Here is a 16,178-nt window from a genome sequence, read left to right as displayed (position 1 = left end):
AATTGACTCAGGCTCGCACTGCAAGGCTAAAAATAGCAGTGTGGCTGTTCCTGCGCAGGCTGGAGACCTCCCCACCCCTCACCCCTGGTTTCAAAGCCCAGGCTGAATACACTGACCAGAACTGCATATCATAGGCCGAAAATAGGGCCAGAACCTCAGCCAGTGGCTCTGTTGACTTCAGTAGTACTAATCTGATTTACAGCAGCTCAGAATCTGGCCCATTGTCTTTGCTGATTTTTTTATACTGTGTGACAATAATTTCTCTGCATTTCCATCCTGTAACTTTAGGCATATTGCAAACTCTCATTTGCTCTTTTAACAGCTACCAACCACTGTGCAGGGAGGTAACTACATTATCGACAGTCACTCCAAAGTCAGTTCTGATCTTCCTCGCCTCGGGGATAAAGTTACTGGGCCAGACTCATCATCCCTAGTGTAACGCCATACATCACAAGAAGCTTGGCCCACTAACCACCAAGCACATTGCTTCGAATTATCTCCTGGGGATGGGGAAGGGGGGGGCTCTTATCTTGGTTTACTACTTCAGCACTTATCTGAGTCCTTTACCTCCTTATCTAAAACACCACCATCTTCCAGGTCCCCTAATGTGTGTCATGGTTTTACTGCTACTGTCACTGTCCCGTTCTGCATTTTGCTGCCTTTTGTGATTCTCTCTCATTCCCGAAGCCCTGTGGTCATTGGTGCCAGAAGTCTATTGCAGGTTCCAGGAGCCTATTGCTTGCCAGCCCTTCCACTGCTTCTCCACTTAGGAAGGAACAATCAGCTGCACACATACAAAGAGGGAAATGACTGCCTGGGAAGGAGTACTGTGGAAAGGGATCTGGGGCTCAGAGTGGGCCACAAGCTAAATATGAGTCAACAGTGTAATACTGTTGCAAAAAAAGTGATCATTTGGGGATGTATTAGCAGGAGTGTTGTAAGCAAGACACAAGAAATAATTCTTCCACTCTACTGCGCGCTGATTAGGCCTCAACTAGAGTATTGTGTCCCGTTCTGGGAGCCACATTTCAGGAAAAATGTGGACAAATTGGAGAAAGTCCAGAGAAGAGCAACAAAAATGATTAAAAATCTTGAAAACATGACCTATGGGGGAAGACTGAAAAAATTGGGTTTGTTTAGTCTGGAAAAGAGAAGACTGAGAGGGGACATGATAATACATGAAAGGTTATTACATGGAAGAGGGAGAAAAATTGTCTCTCTTAACTTCTGAGGATAGGACAAGAAGCAATGGGCTTAAATTGGACATTAGGAAAAACTTCCTATCTGTCAGGGTTGTGGAATCTCCATCACCAGCAATTTTTAAGAGCAGGTTAGACAAACACCTGTCAGGAATGGTCTAGATAATATAGTCCTGCCAGTCCTATGATTCTATCCATGTTCCCCCTCATCCCCTGGCTGCACCATCCTTGACTAATTGGTTAGATCAGGGAAGCACATGTACACATCTATTCTCCCATCTGTATTTTCTTCGGTTTTCCAGCACCTTCCACTCTGGATTTCCAGCTGGTAGGGGCCAAATTATAGCTGACCCCCAGCTAGAGAAGGCAGGGAAACAACAGTTTCCCCTTTTGTCCCACCACCCCAGGACAGGGCTGAGATCAGGCCCTCTGTTTTTCTATGTGCAGGGATTGCTTTCTCCTAGATCTCCTGGGTCACAATTCACCCCCACGGGAGCAGGCGCGAGCGATGGCCCCCACCTCACCTCCCCGCCAGCCTTTGGTCTTGGTTACAGTGGAGCGAATGTTGCAATTTCTGAAGTGGGTGTGCTCCCTCCGGCCTAGAGGGGAGCTTTGGGAGAGCAGCGACTCCTGGTGGTCTCACTCCGGTGGTGTGGCAATTTACGTACATGCTACTCCCAGTGGAAGGCTGTGGTTGAAAGTCAGAGCACAGTTCTTTGCAGTATGTTCAACACGCTACTGAGGTGTCAACTGCTTGGAGTGCCATAAATGCCACAGCACTGGCACCGGACCACATTACTCAGTGAGAAATCATGGGAGAATGAAGAACTACTTTAACAAGACTTGAAGAAATGGAGCATCATCAGTCAGAAAAATTAATGACAGAAATCCCTCAACTCTCTGCTTCTACCATTCTTTCCCCAAGTAAAACACTTTCAGTGGCATAGCACATACTGCAGATTGCATAGAAAGCATACTCATTAAGTCCAGAGGGGAGGACTTTGAAATGTCGGTAGCCCCAGGTGTCATGCTGTTCTGCCACCTTCTCCTCCGTGTAAGGCAAGTCTAACTGCGGTCTCAACTGGCAAAGGGCACCGCCTATGGAACTAGCAAGGAAAGCAAAGAAGCAGCGACTGAGAAGCACCAGGAGAAGCAAATGAAAGCCCAGATGCTCTCAAGCACCATCATTATATCTCTTTGTTAGCTTCCTCCTAGAACTATGGCCAGCTCCTTTCCTCTGCTATCAATGGTGTTGACTGCATGTTTCTGATTCCCACCAACAGGGCTGAGTAACAGAAGATAATACTGCCTGTACCAGCATTAGTATAAAGTGGGTTCTCACAGTAAGAGATGAGCTAGTGTTTTTTGAGGGTAGACGTACAGCATTAGTCTGAGGTGGACACCTGCCCCTTGTAACCTATGTATGTCCTCTTTGGCAACTCCGCTGTGGATATCTGAACGCAGGGGATGGCTCAATGGAAGCATACCTTGGAGGCTTATTACAGGAATTTCCCGTAACAAGTTGTTACAAAATTCTTCTTTCCACAGCAAGGAATGGGGTATTCCATTTACAAGGGAAGTGAAATGGCCCCAGCTCATGCAGTAAGACAGGAGAATAACAATTCTTTTTAGTTACCCAACTCAAAGGCACTGGCAAGGACTGGTGGGTATGTGCAGCATTTTGAAGATAAAAGCAATAAATTATATTTGGCGCATCTAATGCCGTACATTTTTAAGTAATGAATCCTCATCATCCTCTTTCAGCTAAGCACATTTGGAAATGTGCAGAGTACTCCCTGAAAGTGTTAAGTTGGACAAGGGAGCAATGGTTGCACTTACATGAAGAACCTGGCCTAACATCCTTCATGAGAAGCAAGAGTCCACACATAGAGCCACTAACTAATCAAAGACTTGCCTGTCTCTTCCCTATAGTAGTTCATCTTTTGCAAATGCCACCGAGGTGTTGTCCGCTATTACAAAAAACAAACAAGCAAAAAAGATGTACTTTACTCGCTGCAACTGTTCTTTAAGGATGGACTTGACCCCAGTGCAGTCAGGCATTTCCCCCCCCCCCCTTCCAAATATACTTGCTTTGGCATCAGAAATATTGGTTAAATTTCATGATATAATCACATACATACTGCCTGATCGCCTTTTTTTTGCTTTAACGTTTGGTGAGAAGCAATGCTAACCACTGAAACAGACCCGTCAGTTCCTTGCTTCCAAAAGGAGAACTTTATAACACATTGAAACAAGCTCCTCTCCAATTAAAATACACAAGAATCTTGCAGAAATCAGCTGCCAGATTTATTAATCTACCTGAAAACAAAACAAAAAAATGGAATAAAACCAGAACTTTAAACAAGCCTTTTAGGTACAATTTCAAAAGGGTTAATCAGTTCAATGAAAGCCTTTCTTCTTTTGCTGGGAGATCATGTAATGTTGGGCTGCTTGCTTGTTTTGTTCAGTGAGTCACTACCATACACCGTGTGTATATATATATATATATATATATACACACACACATATATATTCTCTTTAAATATTACACATTTGATGCAATGTTCTCTTTTTTTTTTTTTTTTGAGACCCTCCCCCTCCCACCAATGCCCTGCTCCAGACAGGAAGTGCTCCACAATGACATTAATGGAATCAAAACAGATCAAAGGACTTTTAATCAAAATGTGTTTCCTTCAAATCTTATTTCAATGGAAGCCACAATGTTCAAAGTTCTGACTTTTCCCCTTCTTGGTGAAACTGCTACAGCTTCAGTGGTCTTGCTTTGATTTTTGGTTGATCATTGAAATTTTAAGTGCCATTGAGACCTATAAATTATTGACAGAACAAGATGGCATATTAAGGCATATATACACCCATAAAATATGTTGCCCTATAGGATTTAGGTGAATCAGATGCATGCCCAGAGAGTTCTTCTGCACCTTTGGTCTCTAGTAGTCACTGCTTTTTAATTTTGAATGAATTGCATACGAAATCATTTATAGCGTACTGGTTTCTTGATTGACATTGAGTGGAAAATTAAGCCACCACCAAGGGGTGTCTTTGAAATCACATCTATTACAATGATTGTTGTTTTATGTTTATGAGTTCATCTTTCCTTCCTCCCCTAGATTTGTTATAGAATTGGAAAGTGAGGCACTCCTGTGAAGTAATACTGTAGCTTTTTAAATTTCACTGGGCTCTTCAAATCCCATTTTTTACCCTCTTCAAACTCAGAAACGTTACGTTTCAGAAAAGGTGCTCATAAATATTTAAAACATATTTTTTTCTTTTTGTTTTACATGTAGAAGAATGTGTCTTGCTTTTTCAAGATTACCCCCTCTCAAAAATAAAATGATTTAAAACAAAACAAAAAACAAACCTCAAAACTTTAAATTGTCTTCCAAACATATCTGATCACATTTACATTTCGTGTCCAAAACAAGTTGGTTGATAACATCAGTGCCAGCACTACAACGTCATACAGCGACTTCATTGTGTTCTTTGACAGTTCGCATAAGTCTCCGTTCCACCGAAAGTTACAAAAGGTTCCGCAGAGCTTCCCTTAGCAAGCTGAAGCTTACTATTCATTTGTCGATGCGCATAAAAGCTGCTTATAGCACAGCTATGGCGTAAGCTATTTTCTAAGCAATAAATGGTTCAAGTCATCTATTTTGTCCTGAAATGCTATCTGTAGTTACAGCATTGCTTATAAATGGTCATAGTAAATTCAGCATCAAAGAGAATATTACAGAAAAAGACAGCAGCAGAAGCATTAGCGTTATCTAGTATTTATATATGTTATCAACATAACACAGCAGTAAAAGGTTTAAATGCATATTAATGGGTACCGTGTCTAAAAATTACTAAAGTACCTATTTAGTGTATTGGATATTTTTCTCAAGGAGTGCTTGCTGTGTCTAAACAGCATAATTAGATATGTGACTTAGTACAGTTAATTCCTATTGATTAAATAACTTATTTATGTTGCAAAGGAAATGGAAGGAAAGAAAATGTTTTTCCCCTGATCATGATCCTGCATTTAACGCTGACATGATAATGAGAAAAGCCCACCATATGTAATTAGTACCCTCAACTGGACTTTGAAAGGTCGAAAATAATAGAATGGACTGTATTTGCATAGCAAGGTGGCACTAGATCAACATGCTATGCTACGAGTTTGCAACCTGCAGTTTGAAGTCAGGAATTGTGCTCCTTGGACACCAGTAATGGTGTGTGCTCTGCCTAACAGCCAAGTAAATGGGCATCTTCTGTAAGGCAGGGAAAACAAAAATATAAAATGCAAACAGAATGACAAAAAGATGTTCAAATGTGTACATGAAAGGTGGGCAGTCTGTCATGTCTAGCTTCTACATTAAATCCTGCAATCTATGCTTTGATCCTCTTTATAGCAGAAAGACAATTAGGAATGACCGGAGACAAATGCCCAAGTGATGGTACTCTGATAATAATATCCAAACAGTTAATTTACACAATAAGAATTAACTGTACTATGGATACCCAGAGAAAATGTACAATATCTTATGCCGATATGAAACAAAACAGACGATATAGCTTCATTGTACTTAAAACCTGTATGTTCCCTTCCCAAACTTAAGTAAAAAGTAAACCCACCCTTTTCCTCCTGTTGCACAGAATAAATGTTTAGATTCCAACCCTCTCCTTTCAAATAAAGTGCGCTGTCCATGGCAGAACATAGGAGTAATGCAACAGGAAAAGCCCCTTTTAGTATACTATTTAAAAAACAAACTGAAGTGGATTCTGCTCTCCTCTGGATCTTGAGATATAGGAGAAGCACAGGGGAGGATGCCCCCTTTTCTGTCATTGCTATTAATACACATAGCCTTCATTATAGGGGTGGGTGTTACAGCAGCCACCCTCCTGCATGTAGACCATGCTCTCGTCAAAGTGGGACAGTGGCACGGTATCCTCCTCGTTGATGTGCCGCTCCATGTCCGTCTTCAGCAAGGGGCGCTGGTTGTCTGGAAAGGCCATGGAGAAAAGCGCTTCGGGATCACAAACAAACTTGTAGACATATCTCTCTCCAGCAACCTTAACACAAGGTTAAAAAGGAGAAGGGAAGAAAAAAGAATAGTGTAAGTTTTAGCATTTTAACAACTTGTAGTTACAGATTTCTGAGGAATCTGCTTTCACTAGACAATGAAATAATGTGCCATGGGAGTTCTCGGGCACCAACACTGGGAGTGAAATCCTGGTCCCATTGCGGCTAGAGGGAGTTGTGCAAAAGCAGACTACATAAAACACTTTTTACCACAGTAGTACGATAAAACCACAAAGTTACGCACCATGTTGTGTCAACTAAAATATAGATAATCCATGATAGAACAGAACTGAATTTGGTTTGATATAAATCAAGTCATACTCAAGTTATCTCAAATATACACAGCACATGTTGGTAGAGCAGGGACTGCACGCAAACAAGGATGCCTTCATGTATTAAGCAGTAGTTCCTGCAAAGGCTAAGGCATTTGGATTTGTTTACTGAGTGAAAGCCTGTTGGCCTAAGACACTTGGGTCATCCCTTACTCTTTTCCAAAAGGCGTTGGGGGGCCTCTGACTTCTATCTGCATAGCAACCAAATATGAGCAAAAATGTGCTAAATTTAACATCTTACTTGAAAACTGGGCTTACCTCAATCCCTATCAAGTTTACAGAGCACTATTTAAAAATTCCTTTAGAATTTAAAATATATATTTCCCTTTAAAAATGTAATGTTTTTGAAAGTGAACGGGAACATAATACTCATTACATCTGTCTTTGCTTGGTTTGGAACAAAGTTTTAATTTAACAGAGACACATATTGAGCATGGAAAACAGAACACTGTCTTAAGTCTACAAGTACCCATTACAACTTAGGGCTTATCTTCCCTGGTTTTACCTCAAGTTAGTTGATTATCTGGGGTGATAAATATTTTTACCCTACAACAAACAAGCATCCATCCTTTACAAACATTGTTAAGTACTGTCCAAAAAAACTCTAGTGGAGGCATACCTGTGGCACTGTATGGAATTTGGGGGACACTTGAGGATATTATGAATACCAATATTGTAAAATTGCAAGGAGTTATGACAGATATGCCACATAAGATATCTGCAAAAATGTTATAATTTGCCAGATATGATAATCTCATGTATGTGTTTGTATCACCCTTGTATTTTGGGTTATAGATATGTATGCATGTCTGTATTTCAAAACTTGTGCTATGCTTCTGGGTGACACACCCCAGACAGTTTGGCAGCAGCACTGCCTAGCCTGCTTGATGGCCCATTAAGGACCATCAGCTATACAACTGACTCATTGAGAGAAGGCAAGGGATACACCTTATGACTCAGCAAGGTATGCACGGGCATGCGTATGGACAGAACTCTAAGGTTTTCAAGCCATGTGCTGGGCAGCTTGTGTTTGAAACAAAGGAGGCACAGGCCGCATGGCAAAAGACTATAAAAGGCAGCTGCTTCTTCTACATTTTGTCTTCAATCCTGCTTCTTACCTCTGGAGGAACTTTGCTACAAACTGAAGCTCTGAACAAAGGATCAAATGACCCATTCAAGCTGTGGATGTACTCCAGAGGGATTTTCAAGCCAGCAAACTCACCAATACTGCTTGGAACCTGATATATGGAATTTGGAATCTTTGCATGGATGTGACTGTTTTACTATTTAACATCTCTCTTCTTTTTCCTTTATAAAAAACCTTTAGTTTTAGACACTGAAGGATTGGCTAACAGTGTGGTATTTTGGGAAAGATCCAAACTTATACTGACCGGGTAACGTGGCTGACCCTTTGGGGTTAGAAGAACATTTGGTTTAGTGAACAGAGTTTTTTAAATAACTTCTCACTGTACAGGACTTAGGTGCTGATTGGGAGCCAGAGCACTGGAATGCAATAAGGGGGCTGTGTGATTTCTTTTCTTGCTTCTTGATAACCAGTGTAGGCGATCAGAAGCACAGTTTGTGACTGGCTGGGGAGTTTAACTTCAGTGTTACCCACCAGTCTTGGGAGTATCTGCTCTCCCTTTGGCAGCCTGCCCTGACCTTGGCATTTCCAGTGAGGGCTGCCCCAGGCACCACCTTAAAAGCACAATGCACATATGTGCAGTTAGGTAAGTGGCTAGCTAGCTACTTGCCATGAGGGCTTGTAAACTGTGCTAAGTGGACCAATAGCAGATGAGGAAGAAACTAATATGCTCCACTGGCCGAGCCATTAAAGTGCACAGTCTAAGCTAGGGCTATACAAGCTTTGCTGGGAAAGCAAGTTTATAAATTGTTTGGGCCAACTGCCTTTTCTTCTCTTCCCCTGGAAAAAAATCAGAAACACCCAGAAAAGTAAATGCTAAAAGCTAGCACAAATTAATGGAGTGAGCTCAAAGGGTCAGAAGTCTGGAAATTCCAAAAGTGACGTTTGTTCAATTATGTTATCTTCTGCGCAACATGGCTAAGTAAAGTATCTTTACTTGTAAAATATGAAAGTTAGCTGTGGTTATTAATGGATACTGTAAAACAGACAGGATGTGCAATGCAGGCGAGTTAACACTGCTGCAGCAGCTTATGGGCCCACTCTGGGGAAGCAGGTGCTGAGCACCGCCTGTGAGGTGCTGAATTGAATTAACTGGAAGCTGAGGGCTCTCGACACTTCACAAGAGCCACTTATGGTCAGATATTTGAAGGTATTTAGGCACCTAAATATATAGAGAGTCACCTACTGGGATTTTTAAAGATGCCTATGCACAATCCTCAGTTACTTAGGCATCAAACTGCCATTGGAATCAATGGAAGTTAGATGGCTAAACACATCTGAGGATCTAGGCCAAAATTTAGGCACCTAAACACCTTTAAAAACCTGGACCTTAGTACTTTGCAGAATCAGTTCCTGACTTTGAAACTTCCCAACTTTGGAAAGCTTGATCTCAAAAGCTTAAGGCTGAAATAACACAAGTGTTGTACTTTATAGTTGTAAAAGCATGTTCAGATCACTGGATTGCACAGTGCCAATTCCAGGTTTAAACTTATTAGTTGTGTGGATTCACAAAGTTAATGTGAATAATAGATAAGGAAGCAAGTAATGCAAGGAGATAATTAGAATCTCTGGTAACATCAAGGAACACAAGAGCCTGATTTGGCAGCTGCTGCAAGCAGGAAACTCCTATTGACTTCTGAGTTGAATGCCTGCAACAACTTCAAATACAATCTAGTCCACAGGAATATGGGAGCGGTTTGTCACTGGGACCACACCTATTGCATATCAGTTATTTTAAATATTAAAGTGTTTGTCAGTATGGTTTTTATATTACATTCCAGAATCCATTAAAAATCACTATCACTGTGATATCGAACCAATAATATTGTAACTATCCATGTTTCTTCTACTTTGCAGTTACTAAAGAATCTATTTGCTGGACAGGTAATTTAGATCTGCAAAGCACTATCCATAGTGGATTCTGTACTTTGCCTCTCTCAGGTCCCACAGGTGTCCCTTCACCTATTTTTTGGATGCTAGTTTTTGTCCTTGCATCATGATCAGCTCAATGTGAATGATCAGAAAACATATGTACACACAATGACACATTAACAGTGTAATAATTATATGTGTGTACACACACACATACTAGACACAGACCTATAGCATGTAAAATACAAAACTTCAGTATATGTCCAAAAGAGTGAAAAACCTGCTTGAGCAATGCAATTACCAGTGTTTCTTCTTATAGCATGATTTATGGATTAATGTGCAACATTCCAGTGAAATTTAATGCTGCATTAGCTGCTCACCTTTTGCATGATTCCCTTCTCATAATAATAGCGAAGTGAACGGCTAAGTTTATCATAGTTCATAGCTGGTCTATTTTTCTGAATCCCCCAGCGACGGGCCACCTGCCACAGAAATGGATTAGCAGTGATCTGTTAAATGCATTTAACAAGCAGACCTTAGAATCAGATTATTTTTTTATACAAAAACAGCCACTGCAGGTGGGAGGCATAAAAAAAATAGAAAAGGTTGGTGCGATATCTGAATTTCCTGTGTCCTAGTATGATTTTTAAACCATGCATGCAATCTTTTTACTATAACACGACAACAGGCCTCTTTATTTGTCAATATGGTGGCTTAATTAAAAAAAAATTAAAAGAAATAAAGATAAACACATTTAAAGAGTGGGTAGACTGAGGGTACGTCTAGACTTACCTCTGGGTTCGGCGGTAAGCAATTGATCTTCTGGGATCGATTTATCGCGTCTTGTGTAGATGCGATAAATTGATCCCAGAAGTGCTCGCTGTCAACACCGGTACTCCTGCTCCGCAAGAGGAGTACGCGGAGTCGACGGGGAAGCCTGCCTGCAACGTGTGGCCCCGCGGTAAGTACCTTGTAGTTCGAACTAAGATACTTTGACTTCAGCTATGTTATTCACGTAGCTGAAGTTGCGTATCTTAGTTCGAACTGGGGGGTTAGTGTGGACCAGCCCTAAGCCTCCCAAAGACAAGAAGAAAACTCTTCTTTCATGCTACTTTGTAGATGAGCTGCCTGCTTTTCCTGTATCATTTTTGTTACTGGAACACTGTATATCACACAAAACCTTTCCACTTCAGTTCAGGAAGTCATAGAGATTGCAGCTGTAATAGTCACAGTAGTGAGGCTATTAGAAGATACAAGATAAAAGAAAACCACCTTTCCCCATGTACATGCTACTATAGGTGAAGAAGGCAGAGAAACTAAAAAACCCTATTCTGATACTAGAGCTTGTTGGATAACCAGGTTGGCGAAAAGACTAGATAGTAAACATAGGCAGCACCGATCACACCTTAGAACCTGCCTGTTTATTTATTTATTTTTAGATGAATTGCAGACAACTCATGGAAAACTATGAAAGTTACTCAATGGAGAGTTATATGTCTGCTGCTGTCATCTTTATTTTTTGTCTGTCTTTATGCCTCTTGTTTTATTACCAGATATACTTCCATGAAATCAGGCTTTTTCTTACTCATTCTGTACCTGAAGTCATAATCCACTGTTCGTGAAATCACAATTACTTGCTGGAATATTACTCTACATGAGGCATAAGCAGCAGGAGCTTGTGAACTCTACAGGAAGTTGATGAAAATACATTTCGTGGGCCTGTTATGACATCCAATGAAATCAAAGGGAGTCTTTCCATTGACTTCTGTAGGTTTTGGATCAGGCCACAAAAGAAATAGAAATTAATGGTCATCTAACTTTCTTAACACCAATGCACACACGTAGTGTGCTGTAGGGCTTGAAAACTTTCACCGTCAAATCAACTGACACAGTTAAAAGAACCAATTTCCATGATGCAACACAGCCACTTTCAATGACCAGCTAAACTGGAGCTAGAATCTGTTGGCAGTTGAGTGTGAAGCTCATCCCAGTGTAGAGGGACACTTGAATGGAGCAGAGCCAGCATAGAAGCTCCTATGAATACCCCTCCTTACTGCTACTGTAGGGGCCATATCTGGAGGATGGAGGACATAGCTGTAACCTGCTGATCCTTGACTGCTCTAACTGCCCACTGTAGCGGTGGGAAGCTGGTATAATTGAGGGCCAAATGAAAACCATCTTAAATTATGCCTGGCAATAGCAGGCCTAGATGAGTGTGAGTGTGTGTGTGTGTGTGTGTGTGTGTGTGAAAACAACTTTGCACCCTCTCCTGAGCTGCACTGTGTGCCTTAGCCGCAGCTGGGAGTGAGTCCTAATCCCCACCCACCTCCACATACCTCATCCCCATGTGTAGTATTCAACCAATCACATCACTTTGTGATTGCACTGATCAAAATATCAGCACAGGTATTTTACGGAGCTCGCACAACCAGATTTTCAGGCAGGGAAGATGTAGGCTGGTTCATACTCTAGCTAGTGAAAAGAAAGTTTATTTATAAAATAGCCTGTTAATTATTCCTGTTCCTTTTGTTCCACACTTGATTTAAGCCCCCATTCAGCAAATATTTATGCATGTGAGTAATGTCATAACCCTGACCAATCCTGATTTCAATGGAATTATGCATGTGTAGAAGCGTTTGCAGGATGGGCGCCTGAGCTGGTGGCACATGGGTGAGGATTTTCAAAGGCGTCTAACTCCTACTGAAATTGAATGTAAGCTTGGTGCCCATCTCCCTTAAGCTTGTTTGAAAATTCTAGCAATAGACTTTGGACCTCCCATGCTAAGGCCCGAGCCCTTTAAAGTTACCTTAGCATTCTTCAATTTGAAGATACAGGGTTAATAACCTTGCATTTCATAGACACACGGGGGCAGGGGAGCACATTTTCAAGACAGCTCAGCACCCAGTAGCTCCCACTATTTTCCATGTAACTCATCTGAAAATCTGGCCTCCAACTGTGGAGTGCTGAGTATTTTGAAATATGGCACTTAAGCTTCCATTTGTTTTAGTGATTGCCTGTGCATGATTAGTTGAATCAAGACACTTAAAATAATGTGCATCTATTCTAAACCTACCAGCACGTAGAGTACCTGTCCTCCCTATATTCCTTAAGTAAAGTTTCAGAAGGAGAGGAATACATCTCTCCAGAAAAGGAATACAATTAATTTGTAGGATGCATAAATCTATTTTGAGATGTGCTGTCCTTCAAACAGCAAACTTCCACACCCACCTCTTCTGGCTCAATCAGTTTGAATTCCATGCCTCGGCCGGTCCAAGCAATGAAGTGAGAGTTTGATGGGTCATCAAGAAGGGCTACCAAAAACTGCCAGAGCTGAAGTGAGCCCCGCCGCTGATATGTGGGTCCCTCACGGTACATCCCTGGCTCTTGTTTGATGTCACCTACACACACACAAAATAATGTCAAATATTCATCAGTGATCAGTTAGTTAGATGAAATGCCAAACCAAAAAAAAAAAAATCCTTATCACCTTACAAGCCCGCATATACTACCTTCCCTTCTTCTTGCTGATTATATATAATACACTCATACAGGTAATTTACTAGCAAATTAAGACAAAAAAGTAGAGTACCTAAACTCAGTCACGCTTCATGTCAGTCTTTGTTGTTTTTCATCTAACTCTGATATATGCAAATCTCACTTGCAAACAACATTTTGCAATACCCTATATCTGAAAGACCATGAACTGTTTCTCTAAACAATTCTGATGCCTGAAGAATTTCATTTGTATACAATACTTTGCACAACCCCCATTTTGAAAATGTAATGTATGCTTCATATAGCTGCAAAACCCTATTGACTAAAACTTCTTTTGCATGCAAATACTTCTAAGGGAAATTTGACAGAGCATTTGACTTGGACTTAAACAGCATTGGCTTTATGTATAGGCATGCAAATCCTACAGATATGTGAGTTCCTCTGTGGCATATTGGACTTGCATAAAAGATGGTTCATTTTTAGCACGCTTTATAATTTACTCATACCTGCATATGAGATTAGCATTTCCCCTTAAAAAGCAGTAAGTTATTTTTGCTTAAATTTCAGACCCAGGGAAATCTATCAAATAAATAACATTTTGCTAACTGCTCTGCACAAATTGCTGCTAATGAAACACTGTTACATCCATACTGTGTGTTTGCTTGTTTTTAAATTGTATGTCTACTGAACAGCTCAGGGAAACAACATTAGCTAAAAGGTCTGGGGATAGAACAGAGATTTTGTTTCTGCTAATGATGACAGCAATCCTCGGTCTACTTGTAAAACTCTATTCCCCACTTCACCACCAGAACAGCAACTTTTGCCAAGCAGCCTGACCTGTATGCAGCATTGTTGTAGCGTGTATGTTCCAGGATATTGGGAGAGACAAGGTGGGTGAAGTAATACCTTTTATTGGACCAACTTCTGTTGGTGACAGAGACAAGCTCTTGAGTTACACAGAGCTCTTCTTCAAGTCTTCTTCTTGGGGAGGGAGAGCTCAGTGGTTTGAGCATTGGCCTGCTAAACCCAGGCTTGTGAGTTCAATCCTTGAGGGGGCCACTTAGAGATCTAGGGCAAAATCAGTACTCGGTCCTGCTAGTGAAGGCAGGGGGCTGGACTCGATGACCTTTCTGGGTCCCTTCCAGTTCTAGAAGATAGGATATCTCCATATATTATTATTATTATTATTATTAGGTCTGGGAAAGGTACTAAAGGTGTCACAGCTAAATACAAGATGGAACACTTTAGCATAAGTAGTTAGCACATATTCTAAGGGAACATTTAGGACACTGAATTTATGGTTTATTACAACAATCTGTAACCCACTAATCCCCCTTTTTGTTCTATGACTACAGTGGCATTAATGGGCCACTTCCTGTTGAATGGTCCCTTAGAATATGGGCTAACTACTTATGCCAAACTATCTGTTTGATCTTGTATTTAGCTGTGACACTCTTAGTACCTTTCTCAGACCTGAAGAAGAGCTTTGTGTAGCTCAAAAGCTTTTCTCCCTCAGCAACAGAAATTGGTCCAATAAAAGATATTACCTCACCCACCTTGTCTGGCTAGTGATAGAAGTCAGGATTTTACATTAACCAAAAGCATAAGGATAGCCTCATTGCCATTATAGAAGGGCTCAATGTAGTCAAAAGAATAAGAGCATTACAAATAGAATACAGCCTTTTATAAAAAGGAGAGAAAACTAAGGCAATAGTTGGGAAAAAAACAAATAAATCAACATCTGGCTCTTTGATTTATGTTAAATCCTGATCCTGAAACCACTTATTTTTCAAGGACAAGCTTTTTCTTCTAACTATAGTTGCGTAACATGTAAACGGCAAGTGCAGTATTACCGAGGACCCGATTCTTAGTGTAAGCTGGCAGAGAGAGATCTATTGATTTCAACAGAAACGGCAGAGAATCTAGCCCCAAAACGTTAGGCACATTGCTGGATATATCCCACTTTTACCCTATGGGCCACATGCAATGAAGAGTCAATACCATTTTTAGAACAATGGGTGATTCTGCTCGTTTTCTCTGCTCCCCACACATTAGACGTACGTACAAACTCACTGATTCTTATTACACGTGAGCCTGATCTTGTGAAGAGCACTGCACTGTCCACTTACAGCAGCTTCAAGTCAGCTGTTTCCCTTGGAAGAGCATACCTATTTCCAAAGATTTATTTTCTGAAGCAATCTGCTCCACACCTTTCGATTCTTATTTTTTTAAAATAAAACGTGCAGCTGTTCAGGAATGAAATAGATGGGTATTGCTCCTACAGATAATTTTAACTTTATGAAGTAAAGAAATAGAGGGCCCAATCCTGCTCCCAGTGATGTAAACAGGAATTTGTCACCGGTGCCCATGGAAGTAGGACCAGACACATAATGTTTCTTGTTTAGAAATAAAAATCTGAGTTGATGTGCTAAATAAAAACACAATTAGCTTATGTTCCATCACCCAGAGTACAAGGGTGACTGTGAGTAAAACCATTCTTTCTGTGAAAGCGTCAACCCCATGACAATAGTGCTGGATTTAGCAATCATCAGAGCTTAGGTCTAATAGCATTCAGAATCCTCCATTTGCTTCTTGCTATTCCACATCAGCTCTGATATGCTGGTGGCACCTCAGTTTCAAAAGTATGTAATTCTCCAGGTTGATTTTAATTTGAGCCCTCCCATTCATAAGCAGATGCAACCAGTGTGATAGACATGCAAAGGTTTGATAACACGCACAAATGTCCTAGGGAAAAATTGGAGCTCTCCAAACTCCGTTAAGCAACGTTCAGAGAGCCTTTCACAGTCACTTATCAGAAGGACATCCACTCAATCCTGTTAAACAAGCAAAGGTGGATGTACAGAGACTAAGCCAAAGCAGCAACTACAATAGAACCTCAGAGTTCCGAGCACCTCGGGAATGGAGGCTGTTCGTAACTCTGAACAAAACGTTATGGTTGGTCTGTCAAAAGTTTACAACTGAACATTGACTTAATATAGCTTTGAAACTTTACTATGAAGAAGAAAAATGCTGCTTCCCCTTTATTTTTGCAGTAC

The 16,178-nt window shown here is 40.8% G+C and overlaps 1 protein-coding gene across 3 annotated transcripts in view; it reads right to left on the bottom strand.

Annotated features, from left to right (window-relative positions):
* Positions 1-3,482: 3,482 nt before the first annotated feature.
* ETV1 (ETS variant transcription factor 1) overlaps positions 3,483-16,178 on the bottom strand; it is a 73,092-nt gene continuing 60,396 nt past the window's right edge. For all 3 annotated transcript variants that reach the window (XM_054020300.1, XM_054020301.1, XM_054020302.1), the window contains 3 exons: positions 12,856-13,025; positions 10,008-10,109; positions 3,483-6,269 (listed from right to left, as the gene is read on the bottom strand). In XM_054020300.1, coding sequence (XP_053876275.1) covers positions 6,048-6,269; positions 10,008-10,109; positions 12,856-13,025 — 494 coding nt within the window. In that variant the 3' untranslated portion in view covers positions 3,483-6,047. The remainder of the gene's footprint in view (positions 6,270-10,007; positions 10,110-12,855; positions 13,026-16,178) is intronic.

The sequence above is a fragment of the Malaclemys terrapin genome, chromosome 2 (assembly GCF_027887155.1).
Source record: "Malaclemys terrapin pileata isolate rMalTer1 chromosome 2, rMalTer1.hap1, whole genome shotgun sequence".
In the NCBI taxonomy this organism is placed as follows: Eukaryota; Metazoa; Chordata; order Testudines; family Emydidae; genus Malaclemys; species Malaclemys terrapin.
Note: the sequence above shows the minus strand (reverse complement) of the source record. Positions and strands in the feature narration are given on the sequence as shown.